Source organism: Natator depressus, chromosome 9 (assembly GCF_965152275.1).
Source record: "Natator depressus isolate rNatDep1 chromosome 9, rNatDep2.hap1, whole genome shotgun sequence".
NCBI lineage: Eukaryota > Metazoa > Chordata > Testudines > Cheloniidae > Natator > Natator depressus.
In genome coordinates, this window is record NC_134242.1 from 88,602,976 (window position 1) to 88,628,569 (window position 25,594).

General features: G+C 41.5%; 1 protein-coding gene across 5 annotated transcripts in view; it reads left to right on the forward strand.

The window, feature by feature from the left end:
- Positions 1-750: 750 nt before the first annotated feature.
- KIAA1210 (KIAA1210 ortholog) overlaps positions 751-25,594 on the forward strand; it is a 90,064-nt gene continuing 65,220 nt past the window's right edge. For 2 of the 5 annotated variants that reach the window (XM_074962576.1, XM_074962577.1), the window contains exon 1: positions 19,377-19,443. In XM_074962576.1, the coding sequence (XP_074818677.1) occupies positions 19,397-19,443 (47 nt within the window). In that variant the 5' untranslated portion in view covers positions 19,377-19,396. Of the gene's footprint in view, positions 939-19,376; positions 19,444-23,708; positions 23,908-25,594 lie in introns of those variants that run through there. The other 3 variants (XM_074962579.1, XM_074962580.1, XM_074962578.1) reach the window with 3 other exon arrangements.

A 25,594-nucleotide genomic window follows, 5' to 3' on the forward strand; every position in this document is an offset into this window, starting at 1 on the left:
TGGTCAGAGGGGCTTTTCCGTGTGTTCTTAGGCAAAATTGCGCACACACCCCCTGCTGTTGTACATTGTTTTTTGTGCTCCAGTTGTCCACCAGTTTGCTAACCACCACCCCAGAAGTGGCTGCATTTCAACTGCTGATATCTATATATCAAAATTCGTGGGAGACATTCTGGATGACATGCACTATAGACATGAAATTATTGCATGCTTCCAAGGAGCTCACAGCTTATTGCTTGAGAGGACTTTTCCCACCACCTCTTAAAATGTGTTCTTTCATTTGCTGAGACTAATCAACACCCATCAAGCTGCAAGTCCCACTCAAAACAAGCAAACCTGTATAACCCAGCTCTCAGAAGTACCTGGGGGTGGGATTCCTGTTCGCTTTTCTCACCTCATTGGCAGTTTTGCAGGGTTTCAGGTTCTAATGGTCAGATCAGTGGCCTGGGAATCAGGACCCATGGATTTTTTTTAGCCCCTCCAGCCCCCCATCACTCCTGGTGTCCCTGCGACAGTCATTCACTTCTCTGTGCTCCAGTGTTACCCCATTGGTGAAAGGGGGGAAATAATAAATACCCTATCCAGGGCCCCTGCTTGAGGGCTGTTGCTGGGGAGACGGAAGGATTCAGAGCCAGGGGCTGGAGCCATCGGGGAGCGGAAGCAAGGCTGGGGTGGAGCGCAGGGCTGCAGGCAATGGGGGGCCGGACGGAATCGGGCCTCTCAGAACTTGACTCCATCCGGAGCTGGGAGCCACCTTGGGGAAGCGCCCGGCTCTGCACATGGGCCTGTGCGGGGATCTTCCCGGCAGCAGTCCGCTCTCCAGACGCTGCCCCGCCCGCTAGGCTGGGGAGGCCACTGGGCGGCGACTGGCCGCTCCGGCGGCGCGGAGCGCACGGAGCCCCGGCAGAGGGAAGCGCAGGACGCGCCTAGGGTCCCCGCCTGTGAGTAGGGGCTGCGGGTCCCAGCGGGCGCGGGCACGGGCGGGGCGGGGGGGAAGCCGGGCTGGCCGGGATGCCAAGCCCCGTGCGGGGCGCTCTCCTGCTGGGGTAGGGGCTGAGCGCAGGAGCCCTGCGGAGGGACCGTGCCCCAGCCTGCGCTCTGCCCCCGGCTTCGGGGTGCGGTGCTGGGGGGAGCCGGGCGCTCCCACCCAGGGACCCTGCACCGGGGGGAGAGGCCGGCGCCTTGGAGCCTGTGCCGGCTTCAGGTCGGGTCTTGGGGGGGCCCCTCGCCAGGCCAGAGGTGCGGAGCTCGGCGCGTGTACATCCCCCAGGTGGGGGCTTGGGGGCCGAGGGGGGGCATTGGGAGTGGGGGTCCCCCAGTTCGGGGGGGCGGAGGCAGGCGCTGGGGTGAGCCTGTGAGGGGCACGGTGGACTCCCCGTTGCCAGCTGGGTCGCTGGTTCTTTCCTCACCCCGATGCCTTTTGTATTTAATCTTTGCTGCCAGGGTTAATGCAGCCGGTGCTGCCAGTGCTCAGGATGTCAAAAGGCTCCGTATGTCTATTTTAAGTGTCTAGGGAGGCGGAGAGATTAGAGCTGGAGGCCACTGACACCGAAAGGCTCGGTACCATCCGCCCTCTGATTTCCTGGTAGAGCTGAGTGTGTGTGAGTGCATCCCACTGCTCCTCTCCGCGGGATACTCCTAATTTTAAAGCACCCTTTGTTTGAGCCAAGGAACATCTTTAGCCATCTGAAACCCATGGTACAGGCTCAGCAAATCTGTTCAGTAACAAGCTGCCAGAGGACAACAAACCTAAATACTCAAACCAAAGGAGCAGAGAACAATGGAGAAAAAAGTTCCTAATATTCTAGCTGACTAGCACTCATTTCCCTCTCTAGCCCTCCTGGTCCAATGTATGGCTATGCCTTTATTATAGGGTCGGTCCTCGGGCTGGTTTTGTTCAATATCTTCATTAATGATCTGGAGGATGGCGTGGATTGTACCCTGGCAAGTTTGCAGATGACACTAAACTGGGAGGAGAGGTAGATACACTGGAGGGTAGGGATAGGATACAGAGGGACCTACACAAATTAGAGGATTGGGCCAAAAGAAATCTGATGAGGTTCAACAAGGACAAGTGCAGAGTCCTGCACTTAGGACGGAAGAATCCCATGCACCGCTACAGACTAGGGACCGAATGGCTAGGCAGCAGTTCTGCAGAAAAGGGGTTACAGTGGACGAGAAGCTGGATATGAGTCAACAGTGTGCCCTTGTTGCCAAGAAAGCCAATGGCATTTTGGGATGTATAAGTAGGGGTATTGCAAGCAGATCGAGAGACGTGATCATTCCCCTCTAATTGACATTGGTGAGGCCTCATCTGGAGTACTATGTCCAGTTTTGGGCCCCACACTACAAGAAAGATGTGGAAAAACTGGAAAACATCCAGCGGAGGGCAACAAAAATGATTAGGGGACTGGAACACATGACTTATGAGGAGAGGCTGAGGGAACTGGGATTGTTTAGTCTACGGAAGAGAAGAATGAGGGGGGATTTGATAGCTGCTTTCAACTACCTGAAAGGGGGTTCCAAAGAGGATGGCTCTAGACTGTTCTCAGTGGTAGCAGATGACAGAATGAGGAGTAATGGTCTCAAGTTGCAGTGGGGGAGGTTTAGGTTGGATATTAGGAAAAACTTTTTCACTAGGAGGGTGGTGAAGCACTGGAATGTGTCACCTAGGGAGGTGGTGGAATCTCCTTCCTTAGAAGTTTTTAAGGTCAGGCTTGACAAAGCCCTGGCTGGGATGATTTAGTTGGGGATTGGTCCTGCTTTGAGCAGGGGGTTGGACTAGATGACCTCCTGAGGTCCCTTCCAACCCTGATATTCTATGATTCTAGTTTCAGAGTAGCAGCTGTGTTAGTCTGTATTTGCAAAAAGAAAAGGAGTACTTGTGGCACTTTAGAGACTAACCAATTTATTTGAGCATAAGCTTTCGTGAGCTACAGCTCACTTCATCGGATGCTGTAGCTCACGAAAGCTTATGCTCAAATAAATTGGTTAGTCTCTAAGGTGCCACAAGTACTCCTTTTCTTCTTATGATTCTAGTACAGTTCTTTCTAGCCACTATTAAGTTGTCTGTAGGCCACATCCCTGCACACACTTATGCATGTGCTTAATTTTACATAGGAGAGTAGTCAATTGAAGTCAATGGAATTACTCACATGTGCCAAGTTACTTTCAGACAGAAGTGTCTGCAGAATTGGGGCCAGAGTTTGGATCTAAAGTTGACATATCCATAGTATTTAGGGAAAAATTAGCATTTTACTAAATTCAAAAGAAAAAAAGTTAAAGAAATAATAAAAAGTCTTGACGAGTGATATTGCGGAAGTTGCATGTATGCATATCACACTTAACTTGCATGTGTGGTATGTTACTTTCCTTACTGATTCAGAGCCCAATTATGCAGCATGTACAGAATGGCTGCAATATCAGGCCCGTAAGTGAACACCAAAATGGGTTCATCGATGCACACCTTATAATACCCACATGAAATCAGACAGTCTTACAACCCACACAAGGAAATTGGTGGGTTTGCTCTACCTACTTCTTAGCAAAGATTTAACAGTAGGCCACTGTAGTGAGGCTTCTGTTAAGCCTGTTCTACTAAAATTTTACTTTGTTAATTTATACCACAGAACACTAATGTTTAAATGTGATGAAGTAAAATAAATAATTAAAATTAAATGACATTTTGTCAAATAAATAAAGTACATCCTTGGTTATATTCATTGCTCATGTACTGTATTGGTTAGTGTCTTCCTGTCATTCATGTGAATTACTGAGGTTTTATCATATGTAAAACTGGCACCATCTTTCTCAGAATATTGTTTCATGTGTCTTTGAGTCAGCTCTTTGTACTTTATGCTCTAAACCAATGTTTAACTTATGTTAGCCCCACAGGGCCAACATGCTTACTGGGGAATGAGCTGGATTTTATTCTGCCTCATGCATCATCAATAATATTGTCCATTAAATCCCAGGTGTGTAATCTTTAATACTGTGCTATAATACACTGAAGGAACCCAACTTGACTTTCAGATCTCAGGATGGGTTTGCTACACAGACATTAAGAAAAATCCTCTCATCTTGTAAACTGAACAAATGATCTGTAATCACAAGTGCTAGGGAACCACATCTACTGTGCCATTTGTTTAACCATCACTTTTCTGATGCGATCCCCAGTTTAAGAGCTTGCTCCTTGCTAACCACCCATCCTGTGAGTTAGTCCTTATTCATGCAAATAGTTTTATTGATTTCAATTGGGAATGCTTGTGTGAATAAGAATTACTCATGTGAGACAGATTTCTTAGGACATGCCCTACACATGCACCATGTGCATGTACCTGGGTAGCAAGGTGCACACAGATCTTCCTCAGTGTGGCCCTACTTCACCCAACAAATCATTCCCTCTATGTAATCCTGTGTAGTCACATCATTTTCCTTAAAGATAGGCCTTGAAGAAGTGCAACAGCCCTGACAGCCACTCTGATGAGCCCCAATGTTGCTTAGGTCCTGATCTTGTTAAGACCTGGGTGTGGGTGAACCCCCGTATACCCACATGGAGTGCCATGATGACAATGGAGCTCTGCATTAGCTCACTGCAGAACTGGGGCCTTATTAGTTTTGAAGGTGGTACACAGCTTTGGACTGTGGGAGGGAGGAAACTCATTTACATAAACTGCTCCCCCTGGGCAGCCTTGCAGTCCCCTGCTGTGGCTTTTGTGGCTTTCTTTTTGATCTTTGATATCTGCCTGCTATGGCCTTGGCATGTGAAGCTTCTATAGTTTGCATGCCTTAGAAGCAGGAGGTTCTGCTAGAGGGGGCTTTTAAGTAATGCCATTAAAATTGCTTTTCTGATATTTGCAGGGCTAGCTTCAGATACTCATGATTTCCACTCTCTCCACTGCAGCAGCCCCCCCCGAAAAGCATGTAATAATACCTTTGTATGCATGCAGGTGACGTGTTATAGGAAATGTGGATATATAGGGGCTATATTGCTGCAAAATTAATACAATGAAAAACAAATGGTCACACATGACTGAAACCACTTTCTGTGAGTGGGTGTTTCTGTCAGCAAGATGCTGCTTGATTATTATTATTATTATTTTTTGCATAACACTGTACAATGTGCACTGTTGGGACTACTGTTGAACCAAATACCTTACTTTGGGCTTGTGCCTGAAAGGTGCTGAGTACAAGAGTAGTTCCACTGACGTCAATGAAATTGCTCATATGCCTAAAGTTAAGTACATGTTCAGTGCTGTGCAACATCAGGTCAGAGTCCTCAGCTCTTTGCAAGATTGAGCCCCTAAATATTTGATCAAAAAGACCAAATCCGCACAGACTGGGTATGAAGTTAAATCCTGGTATAGGATTCGAACCCTTAACTCTTTAGCCCTCAATTGTGCCCTCAATTCTTATTTACTTAGGTGCTGAGCAACTCCCACCTTATTTACTTAGGAGCACCTCCTTAACTTGGGCTTTATATATGCATAACGTAAATGTATGTACAATACATATATATTAACAGTACAGTGCAGATTGCACTCTGATTTTCACTATGTAACTAAACTTTAATTAGATGCTCCAGCAGCAGAGACTAAATATCTTCATGTGTTTATCACTATACGGGTTGAAAATGAGATGTTTTTCTCCACTGTTGTTTGCTTGAGTTTTCATTCTAATGCTCAGTGAAATTTTCTTAAAACCAAATGTCTAAGATTCCTAGATGTCCAGTGCAGATTTGATTACACAAACATTACTTGTAATTTGGGACCTATAATACAGTCTTTTTAGCCATTGCCACATATTGTGCAATCAATGTCCACTCTTCCCAGTCTCTCTGGGATCCAGTAGTTATGATAAATTAATTTTGCTGTCTTAGTGTAAGCCTCAGGACTTCAGAAGATTTACTAGTGCTAGTGCAAATATTACCACAGACTTCAGTTTCAAAATTAGTGTTTGTCTGTTCTCCAAATTTGTCTTAATTTATCAGTTGGTATATTTGCTGCAGACAAGATATACCTACCAAAGGGCTGTTTAGCCTTTTCATTTACCAAGAAGAGAGTGGGGAGACAGGGAGGAAAGAAATGAAGAATGATCCTGCATTCAGAACCCTTGTTATTGATACAAGAAAAGTCTGCTTATTTGGAGTGTTTCGCAATTAGATGATGCTGACAGATGAAAATGTCAAGATCATGAATAACTGTTGAAGAAAGGGTTAGAATGTTACTTAATTCTGAACAATGGAGAAAATGAAGATGCACTGAACAGTATTTGTCTCATTCTCATTACATGATTATTCTGGATGGTTTCTATGGGAGAAAGTCTAATATGTTTGGTGCTAACAAATAAACATTCTTGCGTCTATAATCAATACTGCATAATCTTTGCTGTAATTCCTCTAAGCCTTTCGGTCAGGATTTTTCATCCATATTGCTGAATCATTTTAAAATGGTTTAAAATGAAACTAAAGAAAATGAACAGAGGCCCAGCGAGTGTTTTTCTGAGGATTTTCATTAATCTTTGGCTTTATACTACAGCCTGTGTTTACCATGTGGTTGGTTTCAAAATCTGTAGTTATGTAATGTGAACATCAAGCTGTGTAATGACAAATCAAACATAGGACACATAGGAGTGTGACCAGAGTCCACGTTACACACTCTATCGTGCACAGTGGGCCGCCAGTGTTATCCTGAATCATGCGTGCACACAGTTGTTAAATCTGAAATAATTTTCAAAAGCAATGCCAATGACACAAGCATAGACCTCATTTGAAACTGATCAGTGACTTCAAAAGTAATTAGAACAATTTGCATAAGGGCTTGTTACTTACCATCTGTTTTAATTGGAAAGCAGTTTTTCCAATAAGACTCTAACAAGTTACTGTGTCTTATTTAAGACCAATCTACAGTGCAATTTAAACAGAGAGACAAATAAGTTTGTCTTGATCTGGGAAGGTTTATCGCCACACCTTTTGCTGATAACTTGAATATGCAATAGAATGAGTGCTACAGGTTACAACTGGAAAATACCTCCTCACATAGCTGCAGATGAGATCTGTAATTAACTCCAATAACAGGAACCATTTTAAACAATATTACTCAGTGTTGCCAATGCCTACAGTGTTATCACTTGTCTCATGATAATTGGTGTTTTTCTTAAAACCTCAGCTCTTGGAGTCAAGGGATTATGTGACAATCAGAGCTTTCATTAAAAACAAAAATATCTAAGTTTCTACCTTTGTGGAGAAAGATTTGAAAATCTGAACTGAATGTACTCTCCCAAGGGCTCAGAAACTAGAAGACAAATACCACCCCAATATTATTTTTTGGTTTAAAAATCATGAGTTGTTTTAATCTCATAATTTTGTTGAAGCCTAATTCATGATTTTTAAAGGTTTAGGGTTGGCAGTAGTGCTCCCTAGTGCTTTGGCAGTTTACAATAACATGGAGCTAATTTCACAGCCTCTTTATAAGAAGCTTCTTAACCCTTCAAAAGAAAAATGGAAGCTAGTGCAGGTGGGTTTATTTTTCTGATGGCTTTGACCCCAGCCCCACAGCTGATCTCATCTGGGCTATTTACTATTAAGTTATACAACAAGCACTGCTCTCACAAAGCCATTTTCTGTAACTACCAGATTTGCATATCTGGATCTATTAATTATTTCTCTCTACTGCAATATATATCTCATTTCAGTTTGATTAACATTTACTAATAAATGTTATTAGTAAATGTACCATCATTCATAGGAGTTGGTTCGATATTATTGCCTGTGTTTGCTGGAAAAGTTGACATAGCATTGGTTGAAAGTAGACTATCTCCATAAAATCAGTTTTTCCACTGCAGTTGTCCTTTAGAAGAATGTCCTAATGTTCAACTGATTTAAGTGACCCCTGCTAGCAGTGAAGGGGTTAATCCTGTTGACTAACTCTGCCCTCATTTATTTTACCAGTTTGTGCTCTATTGAATGACTAGGCTGCTTTTAAAACACTTTCAGCTTCCCTAAGAGAGTTAGATACAGCCCCTTCTGTGTAAGTAGGGAGCTTTGTCCAGTGTTACACCATGGGGCTAGGAGTCAAGCAATCTGGTCTCTTTTCCCAGCCCTGCTGCTGACTTCCTGTGTGACTTGAAGCAAATCACACAGGGCCTGCTACTTTTCCCAGTGACGTCGGTCAGGTACTGATTGTACCCAGTAGATTGCAGGTCAGGCTCTGTCCCAGACGTGGACTCCCCACAGAGCTTCTATTCCAGAAAGATGCATGAGATGTTCACTCTAAGATCCTTTAATGCACTGCCCAGGTATGGCTGATCTGGTCTCAGATAAGGTAAATTACACACAGAGCACCAGGTAGCTGCTGAACAGTATCATACAGTTTAGCATTTAATTACAAAGTCAGTGGGAGTTTTACCTCTGTGACTCAGGATTAGAGCTGAGTGAAGAATGATTTTTCAATTTGTTAGCCAAACTAAACCGGGGGAAAAATTAGTTGTAGGAAATGGAATATTTTTGGCTTTTCTCACTGAAATAAAAAAACAGAAAAGAATTGCTTCCATCCCAAACAAAATTTTTAGTTCTACCCAAAATGAAAATGTTTTGTTTGGCTGAAAAGATATTTTGAGTTTAGTTTAGTTTCCAGTGGTTTTTTTTCCTTTGTTGTTGTTTTTAAATACATCTAGGCAATTTTCTAACGTAACTCTGCAATTTGAAAAGAAAGTTGAAATGTTTCATTTAGAAAAGGCTGAATTAAAGTGTTTTGACTTCTTAAAAATAATGTTTTTCAGTGAATAAACCATCTGTTTGCAAAGCTTTGCCCAGGTCCCCTTAGAATACCCATCTGTAAGCCCAGAGGCACCCCACTGCCTGAGAGGCTTAAGGGGGACCTGTTCTCCCACCCCTGTTTTTAATAAGCACTTTGAGCTTTTCAAAGTAGAGGCAGGTGTTAGGTATTCCCAAGTCAGATCCTACACCATGCCCACATCTCATCGTTTTTTTGGGGGGTAGACTCCCCTACCTTCCTGGGAGAAGGTGTTCAGTATCATCGTTGTAGCTGTGTTGATCCCAGGATATTAGAGGGACAAGGTGGGTGACATAATATCTTTTACTGGCCCAACTTCTGTTGGTGAAAGAGACAAGTTTTCAAGCTACACAGAGCTCTTCTTCTGGGTGATTGTGAAGTGCTCTGAGAGTCTCCTTTTAAAGAAGCTCTAGTAGTGCAAAGTTATTAATATAATTATCCGGGAACATGCACCAAACTGGGGAGTGAATGGTGCTTTCTTGATTTCATTCTTGGTTCTCCAGCTACAGTATATGTTATATTCAAGTCTGGCATGAATTGATTTAACTGGTTAGGGTACCACATGGGACACTGTGGATTTGTCTAGCTTATCCTTCAAATCTCAGTTTAAAAAAAAGAGATGGAACCATGATATACAGAGAGTGGGATATGAAAAACCTCCTGTCCATTAGGTCAGTGGTTCTCAACGTGTACCCATGGTGGTACGCTAAGGTCTTCCAGAGAGTACATCAACTCATCTAGCTATTTACCTAATTTTACCACAGGTTACTTAAAAAGCACTAGCGAAGTCAGTACAAACTAAAATGTCATACGGTCAATGATTTGTTTATACTGCTCTATATACACTGAAATGTAAGTACAATATGTACATTCCAATTGATTTATAATTATATGGTGGTAATGAGAAAGTAAGTAATTTTTCAGTAATAGTATGCTGTGACACTTTTGTGTTTTTATGTCTGAGTTTGTAAGCAAGTAATTTCTAAGTTAAGTGTACAGAAGGCAAATCAGACTCCTGAAAGGGGTACAGTAGGTTGGAAAGGTTGAGAGCCACTGCATTAGGTCAACAGAAGGTTAATAAGATCAACAGAAGATACCACATAGTAACTGCCTTATGACAGCACTTATGAAAGCCCTTTGTAAACATCCTCCAGACTTTCACTTCAAAAGAGTTAAGAAAGACCTTGTCTACAGACTTCCGCTCTGCACCTGGGCTTTAAAGTCTGCCCCCTATAACTGCCCCCAGTGTCCGGTCCTTCTTTTTGAAAATGACATAGCAACTCAACATTAGAGACTGGAATTCAAAATCTCAGCACAACACCTTGGCCAACTGCACCGTGTTCCTCCTCACCTCTGTGTTTCTTCAGTATAGGAACAATAATTATACAAGAAGTGGAGGAATGTTAAACCATTTATACATGTATTACTAACTGCCAGCATATGTTTCTTTAAGGGTTTATGTTTCAGTACCAATTTCCTTTGTTGGAATTCATCTTTTGTGCTTTCTTACCTTACCATTGTGATGACTGAAGAGTGGATTTAATGAATGTTAGACCCCCAAGGCTGCTGGCTAGTGGGTTCTTCAATAATTAAAAACAATAGCTTATAAGGGAAGAAAATACATTAAAAATGTTAAGGTTCTTATTGTAAATCAGCGTAAAGCAAGGGAAATCTGAGTTTTATCTCTGAAATTCTTGCTTTAGCTGATTTGTCAAGTCTGTAGAATTAAGTTAATCTAATTAAAAAGATAATATCAAAATATAAGCAATGTAACAACCATCTTAATTAGAGAGATGATGAGACAGAAGGAGAGCAAGCCTGCTATTGCTATAGTAATGGGTCTAAAGAATCTGCATTAGAAGTTATACCACCCCCACTTTTGTGCATGTGAGTGGGGTTAGAAAAGTGACTAATGAAAAACAGCATACTCTCACTCACCAGATCTCACCCCTCTGTGTATAAGATTCATATATGCTGACTTTTTACTTCTGCTATCAGAAAAATCTCAGTTTGACTTTCAGTTAACAGGGCTAGCAGATAGGCAGGAAAGCATGTTTACATATAGAGAGAGTTAATTAGAAAGACAATAAACTGCAACTTTTAACACTTTAGCAGGGTCGCTTTTTCAGAGTGGAATCAAACTTTAGCTTTGTAAGAACTCAGACCATGTTGTCATTTTACGTGGTGTGCAGCGTTGTTAGTCCGTAACACTCTTCCATTGTATTTCCCTGTGGCGATTGTAATAATGTTTTCTGTTATATTTGGCAATAATATATCAATTCATAGTGACAATACTATGCACAGTCCTGGGAAAAGGCTGGTACTGTTGCTGCTCCAAAAGACTCATTAATTTTAATACTTAGTTACATCTGCCTCAGTGAAATCTTGAACCTTACCCATTATGTGCAAATAGTACAATATAGAATATTGTGATACCGAATATAACAAACAATAAAAGTCCTTCCATAATTTAACTTGGCAGTTGTATCTTTTGGTTGCTTTAAAATACTAGAAGGGCCTGGAATTCAAATGATATGTTAAAGGCCTTTAAAACATTAAGGACTGTCTAAGAATTTTCCTGGTGTGGGGGGAACTCTCAGCTGGGGGCAGAACCAGTACATCTGGTTCTTGCACCACTCCCCCCCACACCTGGCCTCCAAGTAATGGTATCAGTACTTTGCTCTGGCTTATCCCCAGGTGGTATATAGTTTCTCGGGGACCATTGCCAGCTGGCACAAATTACAGCAGCTCCCAGGCTACTCTAACCAATGCAGGAAAGATTTGCCTTGAGAATATGATCCCCTCTCTCAGCTGCACCAAATGGAAACTTCTTGTGAGAGAGAATCTGGGCCTACCTGCTTTAATGGGAGCTAATAACCTGAAGGAGATAGAGGAAGACTCTTTAGCTAAATATGATGACACTTAAAACTCCTCTTGTTCTTATTTTCCTGTTACTCTAAGTTTATAGTTGACTGGTATCTCTCTGTATGGAAGTTACTTTATTAAATCTAGTAGCAGAAAAGAATCTGTAGCTAAAATCAGTGTATCTGCATCAAAAGTTAATCATATTACCAGGACTAACAAAGTTAAGCTGATTCCTGTGCATGCAGGGTGAAACTCACTCCAAGAGAGCTTGAGCAAGGCTCTAAGCATCAATTAAGCCCCACATTAAGACAACTGAGATACTAAAAGCAATGGGCACCTAATTAGAGTGATTTTGATTGAAATCCTTTACATGCAACACAACTTCTCTGATCAATAGCGAGGATCTCATTTCAGCAAGGTACTTAACCACTTGCCTAGCTCCAACATGTGTAGCCCTATTGGAATCACGGGGTACTGCTTGCTGAATGGGTGCTCAAATTTGCTAAATAGTTCTAGGCTTTAAAATGCTGCTGAAGTTTGTATCTTTCCTGCAATTGGAAATGTAGTAGATTATTTTGTCTTCCCTTTTCTGCGGGAACAATGCCAACATATTTAAGAGATGGTTGGGAACAAACTGCTGATCTTTATGGATTCCCAGAAATGGAATCTGACTAGTCCAGTGTGCTGCTGTGTGAGAACCTGCATGAAGTTGCTTCTGTACAAGGTATGTTTTATTATATAATGATTTCAGAACTCTTGACTCAAGGGGACACATGCTCAGATGAAGCAAATTGGTGAAGCTTCATCGAGTATAATTTAACTTGGCAGTTTGGTTGACTTCATTGGCGCTATCACACTTCTTCTTTCATATGGCTGCTGTAGAGAATCAACTGCAATTTCACCTGAAGTTGATTGAGCCAAATGGCTACATCAGGAGTAGCAGAATTTATTGCAGTAAATGCCTCCTTCATATTTATAAGCTGGGCAGTAGGTAGCCACGCCGGGGCGTTCTTGATTTTCCATTTGTACATTATATACCTGCATCTACCATGGTTGGTTCGAATTCAGTTCCAAGCTGACCAAGATGACTGTGGAAGATCAAACCCAGAAACCTTCTGCCTGGGATCTGGCACAAGGTGCTTATATTTTTAAGTTTTGTTTAGCCTAATCTGCTTTCCAAGCCTCCTTCTGATCATAGCCTGATTGCATGAGTCTAAACAAATGTTCCCAGAAAGGCTTGCGGGACTTACAATGTTGCGGGGAGGGGGAGCGTTGTCAAGGCCTTGGTGAATAGGAAGACCTCTGTTTTCACAGGTTGGTTGAGCTTCGCGGAATGTTGCAGCAGTTCGGCGTATCAGTGGGGGAGCGATAGTAGACAGGACAGGTAGCCAGGGTGTAGGAGTCGACTTAAGGGTTCCTGTGATGCAGCGCATCACTGTATTTAGTTGGGTATCCACAAGTCGTGTGTGGCTGCATCTGCTCCATACCAGTGCACAATATTCAGCTACTGAATATACAAGTGCTATTGCAGATGTTTGCAATGCTGATACACCCCAGGTTGTACCTGCTAGTTTCTGGATTATGTTGGCTCCTGTTTTTATCTTTCCAGCTACCTTCTCAAGACGATTGTGGAAGGAGAGGGTGCGGTCGAGTTTCACTCTGAGATATGTTGGAGTGTAATCGTGTTGCACATTTTTACCACAGAAAACTACTTTCAGTGTGGTTTTGGCACTCTTATCATCAAGATGAAATACGCTTACTATTGTTTTTCCAGGGTTTGGTTTGAGCCTTCATTTCTGGAAATATTGTTCCATATTTTGGAGGCCCTCAGTGAATGCTTTTTCAATGTCATGGAGGTTTGATGCTTAGATTGTCATGGCAAGATCATCTGCCTGTCCAAATTTTCATGATTTAGTTGGAGACATGTCACTTATGTAAATATTAAAAAGGTTGGCGCAAGTACAGAGCCTTGTGGTAGTCCGTTGTTTATGATACGGGCTACCACATCGCACATCACTCAGCGATCTCCCAGTCATCAGAGCAGCAACTCAACAAATTATCACACTTTTACCAGCTGAAGATCTGGTTCATGGACATAAATCTTTCTATCTTACATATTTATAGAGTACTCATTTTTATAGCATCTCAGTGGTACATATACCTTTCTGACTGATTGCTTTTATAGATGTAGGCATAATGGAAGGGGAGGGTGAGAGACAGCTGTGGTCTGAGCACAGACCTGGAAATCAGGAATTCCTTACCATTCCCTTCCTGAAACAGATGTTGGAAAAGTCACTGAATTACTTTTCCTCCGTTTTCCCATCTGTAACAGTGGTAAGGAGTAACCATATATATCACATGGTGGTTGTAGAAATTAATGCTTGTAAAACACTCTGAAGGTATCAAATGCTGCATCAGTGCTAGGTACCATTATTACCCTGTACACTTTATTTATTTTGCAATTTATAGTATGGGCCAAATGCTACATCTCTGAGCATGTCTAGAAGAAGTGAAATAAAGAAAACAAGATATTGACCAACATCAACTAATTTGATATCAATTTCAACTAGATGCAAAGGTTTGATTTTTATTTCTCTGTTTGCTTCCTTTTCTCAGTGCAATAAAGCCTGACAGAAGAGACTTTCTGGGAACTTATTGCTCTTCTGAGGCAATCAGTGCTCACTTTATATTCAGCCTTGTGTTTTCAGGCACTGGAGTTAGACAGCCTTTCCCCAGAACTGCACTTCCCTGTCTTCCTGTATTATGGCTTAAATCAATGGCCAGCGAGGTGTTACTTGAGACATGACCTTCACCTTTGAATTTGTTTTTCTTCAGTCCAGTTAATATCTAGGGTGTTGATGGTTATAAGGAAATTCCAGACACGTGAGGGGGATTCTCCTCTTACTCAAACTGGTGCAAATCAAGAGTAATTCCATTGAAGCCAAAGGAGCTATATTGGTCAGAAACTACTGTGAGAGAAGCATGCCCATTAAACTTCACATGGTCTTTTATAGAAAGAAAAGGAGTACTTTGGCACCTTAGATGTCCGATGAAGTGAACTGTAGCTCATGAAAGCTTATGCTCAAATAAATTTGTTAGTCTCTAAGGTGCCACAAGTCCTCCTTTTCTTTTTGCGGATACAGACCAACACGGCTGCTACTCTGAAATGGTCTTTTATGGTATTGCTAATACTTGCACAGGCATTAGCAGCATACAGGGCCTGATCCAAGTCCCAGTGGGCATTGGATCTGCCCCTAGAAGTGGAATGGAGAAAAAAGGGGTACATAGAAAACTTACCTTATTCACACCCTTACCAACAGAGTTGAGCCAGGTTAACCCCCAGTGTAGACAGCAGGAGGTCAACAGAAGAATTCTTCCATTGATGTAGCTACCACCTCTCGGGGAGGTGCATTACCTGCGATGACAGAAGAACCCTTCCCATTGCTGTAGTAAACATCTACACTAAAGCACTCAGGTAGAGGCATTTGGACCATGCCACTGCTCTATTGCATTCTCACATTTTCTTGCAGATGGGCTTAAATTGTGTTTGACTGGACACTAAGGAGAGAGAGTCATGTTGTTACAACTTAGTGGTTTTTTAACATATTTTCTTAAGTCAGTGTTGTAGGTGTAGAAATAAAGCTGCTTTGTTCAGATTCTGCCTTACATATCTTCAAACAAAAGAACCATAGTTTCCTAATCTATAACATAGAGACTGTGCTAGTATTTTTACAGGAAATACCAGTCTCTTATACTGTCTCAAAAAGAAATCCACTTTTCATCAAGACCCATTAAAATCTTGCATTTTGGGATTTACAATCTTTGTGTGAAAAACAGATTTCAGAAATGTAGCATTTCCTCATATTAGGACCTTGGTATTTTCCCCAGAAATAAGTCACATTTTTATACATGAATGAATATTATTACATCATTTATCCTTGTAAATTAATAAAATCCTAATGAATCTACTATATATAGTACACATGCTCGCATATATTGTATGGAGATTAATGCAGTGTTAAACTGAGGTCCAAAGCTATGTCTCTGATCTGGTTGCAAATCTAAGGGAAATTACCTGTTGAATGACACATGGCATGACCTTTAACTCCAAATGCTCCAGGAAGAGTTCACGTCTGTCTGCTCATGCATTGAGAAGACCCAGAATATACAGGATAGATTCAGTATGTTCTCGAATATATTTTAACAATCAGCGATAACCTGGATAGGACATACTGAACTTCCTTGATATAAGTAGTGTATTCTATGGTATGTTCTGTAGCTAGCCACAGAAGATGATTCATGCTTGGAAATATCAACTCCTGGCACCAAATAATATTTTCCTTTTTCTTCTTTTTAAATATCTTTGGTATTGAAGGAACTTGTCTTACACAGACTCCTGCAACAGGGGAGTAACTGAAAAGACATCTTGCACAGAGAGTAAAAAGGAGTGCAATTAGATCGACAGACTCCAAAGTCAGTATTTTAAAAAATTCCCCAGGCTCATGAATAAAGAGCAGATACAGTCTAAGAGACTCAGTTCTGTATTTTCAGGGACAGGATTTAATCCTGTTTTTTTTTTTTCTCTAAAATTAAGCACAGATAGATGTCCTAGTGTGTAAACTATGAAGGGCAGAAATCCTCTTATCTCCACTTGTTTGTTCTTGTTTGTTTTTTTTCCCCAGAACATGGTACCTTATTCCAACCCTGTTTCTTTAAAGCTCTGATGCTGCAGCCTGTAAAAGTGATGCCTGCTCAGCAGTCTCGGTAGTAATGAAGGGGTTTCACGGAAAACGCCTAAGCCCAGCTCATTTGGCAGCAAGAGAATCTCGCTGTTGGATCTGTTCCTACTTCAAGAAGATGTTTCCTCAGTCATGTTTTTGTGAACATACAGCTAAACAATCCGGGCTGCAAATGCAAAGAGAATAGTGGCATGATTTATGGAGAAAGTGATTTCCAAGGTTTGATCTGCACAAGTTTCCTTACATTATATTGGAAAGGATATTCTATGTGTAACTCAACTGGAAAGTCACATTTTAATAAATCTTTTGGTAAGACCAAGAGAGTGGTGAAATCCTGCCTGAGTGTGAGGAGGATCTCCCCTCTACTAGTAGAAAATATGATAATGCTCAATTCATGGAGGCTGGATTGCCTTGTGGTTAAGGTACAGGATGAGACTTGGGGACTTGGATTCAAGAAAGACCTTGCTCTTCCATAAATGCCTCATTGGCAAGTCACTATGATTTTTCAGAGATGTTGAAGTTGATGGAAACAGCAGATGTTCAACAACTTTGAAAACCAAGCCATAAACTTTTTTGTGCCTCATTTTTTTGCAGCTCTCTAAAAGGTGATGGTATAGAGCTAAATGATCTGAAGTTTATAAAGCACTTTGAGATCCTTAGTTGGAAGGTGTTATAGAAGTGTGAAATTTTGTTTGGTGCTCAGATATTCTGGTGATGCAGACATTAGAAATGCATATAGATTTCATATATATGGCTGTTAACATTTTTGCTGTAGTCTCACAATAGCAAAACTTAACAAAGGAAAAAAGTCATGATATGATTTATTTTTTCTTGACTGGGGAGGAAATACAACGGGGGAGCGAGAACTAGCTAGTAAATAATGTTCACCCCAAGGACTGTATAGGTTACCTATGGCAATCACATGGGTAAACTCTGCACAGATCTTTGCAGAAGAGAGGTTAAGGCTAAAAATGAGAGAGACCAAAAGTCTGCCCTTTTAATGAGAAGCCATTCCAGAGATCCTAAAATATACTTAGAAGCAGAAATGTTAAGCCCTGAGGATGAATGCTGGTTTGTTATAAGATTTCTATTCCTCCCCCAGAATTGCTCAATGTAAAATTCACGTGACATTTTGGCCCTCTGTACTAGGAAAAAAAATAAATAACCCCCCCAAAAACAAAAAACTCAATGTTTAAAACAGTTGTGAAACATGGTTGTGGTCCAGCTGTGTTTGGAATATCTTCTTGTGGATTTTTTTTTTTTAAAGTTCTAACTATGTGAAGGATTTTTTTTTTTTTTTTTTTAAATCCTGGCTCAATAGAGACTTGGCTGCCAGGGGCTGCAAAAAATGCACTACTTAAGTTGGATGTGAAACATATTTCTGATTCTTGGCTGTATTTGTGGCTTCTAACACCTCTGCTGTAGGCGGATGCACTGGGTGGGAGGTGACTGTGGAACTATGCCAGTGTGTCTAGCTCTTTTTGGGTTCCCCTATTGCATTTCCTGTTGCTGTATGATCTCTGAATTTGAAGAGGCTTCTACTGTGTGTACACTGATGTGTACAGATGTCTGGAAAAAAAATCTCTGATTTCAGATATTACTTTTTAATGTAAGATATTTCTCTGTAATCCCAGATGAGAAAGATGGGCTGGTGAGTAACTGGGCTCTGCCTGGACATGCCTGCCTCCTTCCCTGTGGGTCTGTGCAGAAGTTAAGAAATTCCTAAGTAAACTTTACCTTTGATTCCCCAGTGATGCTCCTCTGTGCTGAGGCAACACCTCTCTTTAAATGAGCTATGACTCAGCACCTTGCCACTTGGACTCCTTGCTCTGCTTTCACATGCAGCAGGGAAACAATGCACTGATAGATTTGGGTGCCCAGTGTCCGTCTCAGCTCCGCACCGGCTCAGAGTGATGCTTCGGTGTCAGGCCATGGAGGATCGGCAGCAGCGAATGTGAGCCATGTCAGCTGTTACTTCAGTTAAACACAATGCATGCAAACTACCTTGAGATGATGGGGAAAGGTTATGCTTGAGTCAGCAAAGCCAAGGTACTTCAGAGTCGAGTGGAGTTAAAATGAACCTGGGCTGGAACACTGCAGCTACACCCAACCCACAAACCTTGGGGAAATGCAGATTTGAGTCTTAACCCTAAAACTGGGCACCCCCACTCCCCCCGCCAGCTTTCATAAACCCTGTCAGCACTGCAGAGATCTGCACGCTGCTGCTGTTTTGGCTAGTACAGTGCTCCCATGTGGCCAAGTGCTGAGATTTTGTGTGTCTTCCAGATGTGTTTTAAGGCTTGCTTAATTATTGGAGGGTGAGTGATCCATTGGTAGGGTACCCGACAATAAATCAAGTGGTCTAACCTCAGCACGGCCACTGATTTGCCATGTGGCCTTGGGCATGTAACTTAACCGATCTGTGCCTCAGTTTCCCCAGTTTAGAATAGGAATGATGATGTTTACCAGCATTTGTAAAATGCTTTCATATCTACAGCTGAAAAACTTAATATGGGGGTCTCTAGGTGCTACTCAGTACAAATGATAAAGAATAATAGCAGTAAGTAGTGAGTACTGTTTAAAAAGAAAAGGGTTTTACAGACATTGATCCATATATGTGTATAAAATGTCACCTTTTGGAAACTGGACTATAATTTGCCTAAATAAAAACCAGCAGATGCAGATTTTTGTATTAAAATAAGTAACTTCAAGGCAACAACAAAAGTATAGAAACACATATTTTCCTGGGGGAAAAGCTCACCTCTTGGGAGGAAAGGTGAGAGGGAATCTACTTCATATTAACAAAGAGTCTGATGCATTGAGGATTATTGGCCCAATTCTGTACCTACTAAATGAATGGATTTTTGCTATTGAGATCATTGGGAGCAGAATTGGGCCCTGCCACTGGATTCTGTCATGTTTTTTTGAACTGCAATTCAAATTTCTGATGGGGTTTCCTTCTTTTCTTATAAATATTGCAGTTGGCAGCTTCTCCAGAACTGAATGCCAGACAGATTTCGGACCAGATCCTACTTCCAAGGCTTCATAGGGTAAACGAGTCATAAAGTTTCATAGTAATCTCTGGGAATTCCTTTTTGGGTGGTTGCTACTCAATAGCTGGAGTTTGGATTTCAGCATTCTTTCTGTTGGCTTTCTATGTTGGGTGGAGACTCTCTGTCTCTAGCCAACTCTTGTTTGTTTGAACTAGGAGTTCAGCATGGAATCATCTTGACAAATACATTAATTCAGTACAATGATTAAACTCATTAGGTTACAAATGTAAGCGGTAGTGGGTGGGTGTATGTTCTGCTTCTTAGCATCTTCCCAATGACTGGAAGCATCTATCTGCTGAGCTTGGGTTTGATTTTCAATTCTGTTACGAATAATACTCAATTCTGCTGTAGGTAGCATCTTTCCCTGTTCTCGTAAATGGATTTCATGCTATCACAGTGGGATTGGAGTGTGTGTATGATTTTTATGATTCAGTTCCTATAGTAATTAACATTTGTATACAGTGACTTTGTCCTGGAGAAGAGATGGACACTGCCAGGAAACAATGCCCCTGTGACCAAGTTGGTCCTGGGTTACGTGCATATATACCCTTTACTTGGTGCATGGTGCTTTACAGAGAATGAAGATATGGGGCTTGATTCCTAAATCCATTCAATGGAGTTGCACAATCATTAAACTGGTGTAACAGAGTGGGATATTGGGCCCATGGTCCTTATCCCAATGGACTTCCAATCTGGGTATATTTGTCAGCTCTCTTAAATTTGAGGGTGTTTTTTTTTGTTTTGTTTTTTTTTTTCCTTCCCCGAGTGTCACAATAAATTTTGCTTCTCTCCACTTCAATGTTTCCCCTTCTAGAGAGACTGGTCCACCATAGATCTATTCTTGCCTGGCCCTATTCTCAAGGGAAATGCCTCGGGAAATCCTGTCTTACAGCACTGCCACCCCCAAGCATTCAAACACCACAAATCAGGCCTTTCAAAATCACGAGTGAGGGGAAAAAATAAATGTGCCGTTCTTTATTTGCTTTCTGGCTTTTGATCCTTTGGTCATATTTTAATTCTTTTCTGTGCAACCATGAGAGCTACTAATTTATTGTAATAAATTAAAAATACAAAACAAAGATTATCTCCTAATCCCATGACTCCAGGAGCTGGGTCTTTAAGAAAAACATCAACTATCATGAGATTTGTGATAAAATTGCAAGAGTCAGCCACATTGCTCTACTGATACAAATATGCATCATGCGAAGAGCGTCGTACATGTTAAAGGGCCCAGTTCTGCCCTCAGAAACACTCCCACACTCCTGTTAACTTCAAGTGGCATTGGGCAAGTATAATTAAGGGTGGACGTTAGCCCAAACATGGTTGTTGTTGTGGTGACTTGTCACAACATCACCCTTTATGTCCACTCTTTTGAGATTTAAAGTCCTAGCTCTGCTGAAATCAATGGCAAAACTCCCACTGTCTCTAACAGATCCAGGATTTCTCCTTTAATGGCTCCAACAAGTCTGTTCTGTGGCTGGCTGCTGAGATTCCCCAAGCATGGGAATTTTAGGAGGTGATATGCTTAGCAGGTACAAAGAGATCAAAGGGCAAGTATTGCCTCTTACATCAACATCTGGGTGAACCCGAACTTAGTAAATGGAGGGAATTCTTCAAGACTCTGAGAGACCTGCCTAATTTTTGCATATAAATGTAAATACTATTTAATGTTGGAAATAGGGTAACTGTATGCATTTATCTGCTTGAACCTGCATCATCCCTGATGGATGAAACTGCTTGTTGTTTGAGTTCTCTGGCAATAAAAGGCAGTCATTACTAAACTTTGTCCTCCCTCTACAGTGACGGGGGAGGATGACCCTTGGCTATGTTTTAGGACTTGGTAGGTTGCTATTTATTTATTTATGTCTTCAGATTTATAACATGGACACTCTGAGGCCCTTCTTCTGCTCAGGGTGTCTATGCCAGAAATTAACATCGCAACATAAATAAAGGACTGCTCATAAATATATCTACCTCAGCCCCCTCTTCCCCCTCCCTCCCTCCTTCCTCAGAAGCACTGGAGAAAAGAGAAAAAAAGACAGGCTTTGACTTGTGCCTGAAAAGTTAACAAATGTGGGGAAGTGATGGAGGGAACGTGTTCCAAAACTGAGGACCCATTGGAGAGAAGGCTGTCATTTACACTGATGGAGTTCCAGCTTGAACAGCCCTGCTGATCACTGCATCAGTATAGAAGCTGTGGGAGAGGTGTCTCTCAAGCATCAAGGTCCCCAACAGTTTAGGGCTTTATAGCTAAAAACCAACCCTCTGAATTTCAACTGGAAGCTTATTGGGAGCCAGTGCAGATCATGTAGCACTGGCCTCATATGTTTCCAATACGCAACTCCCCTTATTAAGCAGGCTGCTGCATTCAGTACCAACTGCAGCTTCTGAGTGGTCCCAAGGTATAATTCTCTATAGATCACATTACACCAGTCTATATGTGAGGTGTCAAAGGTATGCGTAATCAAGGCAAGGCCCACACTGGAAGAGATGGTCACACTTGTTTTGCCATGCACATATGGGGGGAAAGTGCTGGTTGCCACAACCACCACCTGGACTCCATGACAAGTCCAAGACCCATCGGCACGCTCCAGCTGTGCCCTGTCTTACTAATGGTGGACACGCTCCTTTAATGAGGGGTGGGGATATACCTTCTGTCCACTCTTCCATTGGCTTCTCATAGCCAACAACATCTGAGTCTTGCCAGGACTGAATCACAGCCAGCCAGCTCTCATCCAAACCGCAAATTAATCCAAGCACTGGATAGTTAAATTAATTGCTCTGTCTGGGTCAGGTATGATAGAGACATCGAGCTGAATGTTGTGTGCATGCTGCAGCGTATGTAACCACTCTAGCCACCAGGTAGAGCAAAAGAGGTAGCAGTATGGATCTCTGCGGGCCCCAGAGCAGAGGAGCAATTGTCCACGACTACCCTTTGGGTTATCGGGGAGGATAGCTCAGTGGATTGAGCATTGGCCTGCTAAACCCAGGGTTGTGAGCTCAATCCTTGAGGGGGCCATTTAGGGATCTGGGGCAAAAATTGGGGATTGCTCCTGCTTTGAGCAGGGGGTTGGACTAGATGACCTCCTGAGGTCCCTTCCAACCCTGATATTCTATGATCTCAAAAGACTGGAATAGAGCCACTCAAGAGCAGCTTAGTTCACCCTGCTAGGGTCTACAATTGAATCACGTGGTCAGTGGTGCCTAAGGCTGCTGACAGATCTAAAAGAATCCATGTAGCCCGCTTTGTGCAATCCTACAGTGAGCCTTGCAGAAAGATAGAAACTTGGAACCCAGTAAAATAGGTATCTGTAATATAATGCAGATGGGACCGAAAGCAAGACATCTTTCTGGATAACATGATCACAGTTGTTACTGCATTTTGCATCTGTACAGTGACTTTTGTAATCAAAAAAACTTTTGAATGTTTTAGAGACAGGGAGATTTAGTCTGAGTTCTATAGTCCAGCTGTGTCACTGACATGCTTACTGTGTCTGAGTTTGGGCAAGTTGCTTAACCTCTGCACCTCAGCTTCCCAGTTTGAATACTGGGGAAAATGGGAATATTAATACTTTAGTTACCTCTTTTTGTAGTCTCATTTGATTAGTGACCCCACAAAAGCCCCATATTAGTGGTAAGATTAAATGGTACCTTTCTTTTTAGCGCAATGTAGCGTGGTAGTGGAGAGATCCAGTACAAATATGACTGTCTTAAAAGGACATTGTCAGGTAATCCTTTTCTAATGGGTTGGTTAGATACTCTAAACTCCAAGCAAATTCTGTTAATTTACAAAAGTAAACTTTTGGGGTGAGTTTACAGTAGTTGCATGGGATTTCATCATCATCATCATGGTAGTGTCCAAAGCAGCTTGTTGAAATAGAGATGTTTTACACTGAGGTAGCATAATGCCTATTTTTGCACTATAGATGGTGTGTCTGAAAGGGTCCCCTACTTCTTAACTGCTGAAAAGTGGCTTTCCTTTTTAAAAAAATTATTGCTGTTTCAAAGCTCTTGACACTGTTTTCTGTCTGCCTTTCTCTGATAAAAACCACGGTTATCTCCTCAGGGCTTCTTCACATCCTAATTACAACGGAGTCCCTCATTAGCCCTGTAGGGAGACAGAGTCAAATAACATATGGTATTTTTCACTTAGGATGCTGTGCTTTCCAAAAGTTGGAGAGAGACAGGAAAAGGGGGAGTTAACATTTCATAACCATTTATGGAACAAGCACTGCCCTCCTTGGACCCAGTTCAGCAGAGACTGTGGGCCTCAGATCAGGAACTTTATCTGGCTAGTAATTGCATCGGCATGCTGGCTTTCTTGTGTATGTGTGTGGGCATTTGGGGAGCAGGATTCTAAGCTGCAGAACCTTTGTGCTTGCATCCACATGTGAGTATGAATTAAACATCTCTCACTTGAAGGACCATGGCTGGATTCTACAATTGCCTGAAAAGTAAAAAGTAAGTGACGTTCTAACCTTTCCCCCTCTACCTTTTCTAAAGTTAGTTGATTCTAGTGGATTCTTTAAAATTCTGTCTCTGATATAATGATTAAGAACTATAGCACCAAATAAAATTACTATCCCTAAAAAGATTTTTGTCCCATTACATTGAAAGAAGAGAAAAATCTTTCTTCCAGATTACCTAAATTGGTTGTACAATCATGAATAAAAATAAGAAACACAGAAAAATGCACACTAGTTTCAAAGAGCTGCATTAATTCAGCTAGTCATAGCATTAGATGCTACTTAAGAAATTCACGTGCACAGCTTTTGAACATAAAGGCTGAAAGTGTTTTTCATTTTTGCTCTCCATTGTCCAATTGTCCTTTGATTTTATTTAAAATATATAATTTTGGTTGCTATACTGTCATGGTCTGTGGAGCCAGCTGTGAAGGGAGAATAAAATCTAACACTGTATGCTTATATTTGTGCTTGAGACAACTATGGAGACACCTTGGTTTTTCCATTGATACTCTCCCTGATACGGAACAGAACAAAATATTCTGTTTGTAAAAGCTGTGCAGTGGTTTTGAGACTGATATTTTAAGTGAAGAGACTGTAGAGGGCTCTCTGCTTATAATACAGTACAAGATTTACTGGAAGGAAAATAGCAGTAAAAGGCTAACAAAGTTACATCTTGAAATTTAAGATATAAACTCATGATCCTTCTGTCGTGCAGCGTTGTTAAATATGTGAGTGAAATCCTGCTAATGGGAAAACTCCTATTGAGTTCAATAAGGGCAGGATTTCACCCTCTGTTCTCCCCACCCTTCCTCAGATTATATACTTCAGTCCAGGAGCCTGTTGCATTGATTCCTTTGATGGAGACTCAGACATTCAAAGGGCACCCAACTCCATTGTATTTCAGCTAGGGTTTCCATTGGATTTTAACTCCCTTAGGCACCTCTGAATATCTCAGCCAGAATCTATAAAAAGGTTTTAAATATTTAGAAGAGAAAGTAATACTCACACAAAGAGAGAATGTGCCCATCGCTAACAAAATAAGCCAAGAGGGAGACTTGGTGAGGAGGTAGATGTTTCCACTTGCATTTGTGAGAGAGCCACCTCATGTCTTAAATTAGGAACCCAAGAAAATGATTTTTCAAGGCAAATATAATTGTTTACTTCCATTCTCAAAACACCACTCCCCATACTTAGGCTAGCCAGTGATTTTTGTTTCATTTCTGCTCGAACACTTTTCTTAGGAATCATTCAGCATCCAGTGTGACTGAGGCAAAAATGGATCCTGTAATCTGGGAGAACATTTGTAAATAAATTGCCAGATGAGGCTTCAGTGAAATAGAGATTACAGACGTAATCAAAACCTATCTCATTGAATCTCTATCTTTGTAATGTGGAATAATGGACTGTTTGCATTTGTTTCCTTAAAAAAATCCTGGCTTTCTTTATTTTGGGTGCTGCACTGGGTTTATGTTTTGACTCCATTTCATAAACTGTCATCTTAGTCTTGTGATCAGTTCCTGGGTGGATTAGTGCAATTATTAGCACTTTGCAATCTTCACTTTTGATGTTCATATTCTACTTTGATCTTGGCTATTGCCAATTAAAACTATTATTTAAAAAAAACCCATTGTGATACAGTTTGGAGCACAAGGTTAAGTTTTTATGTGGTTTGTTAGGAATTT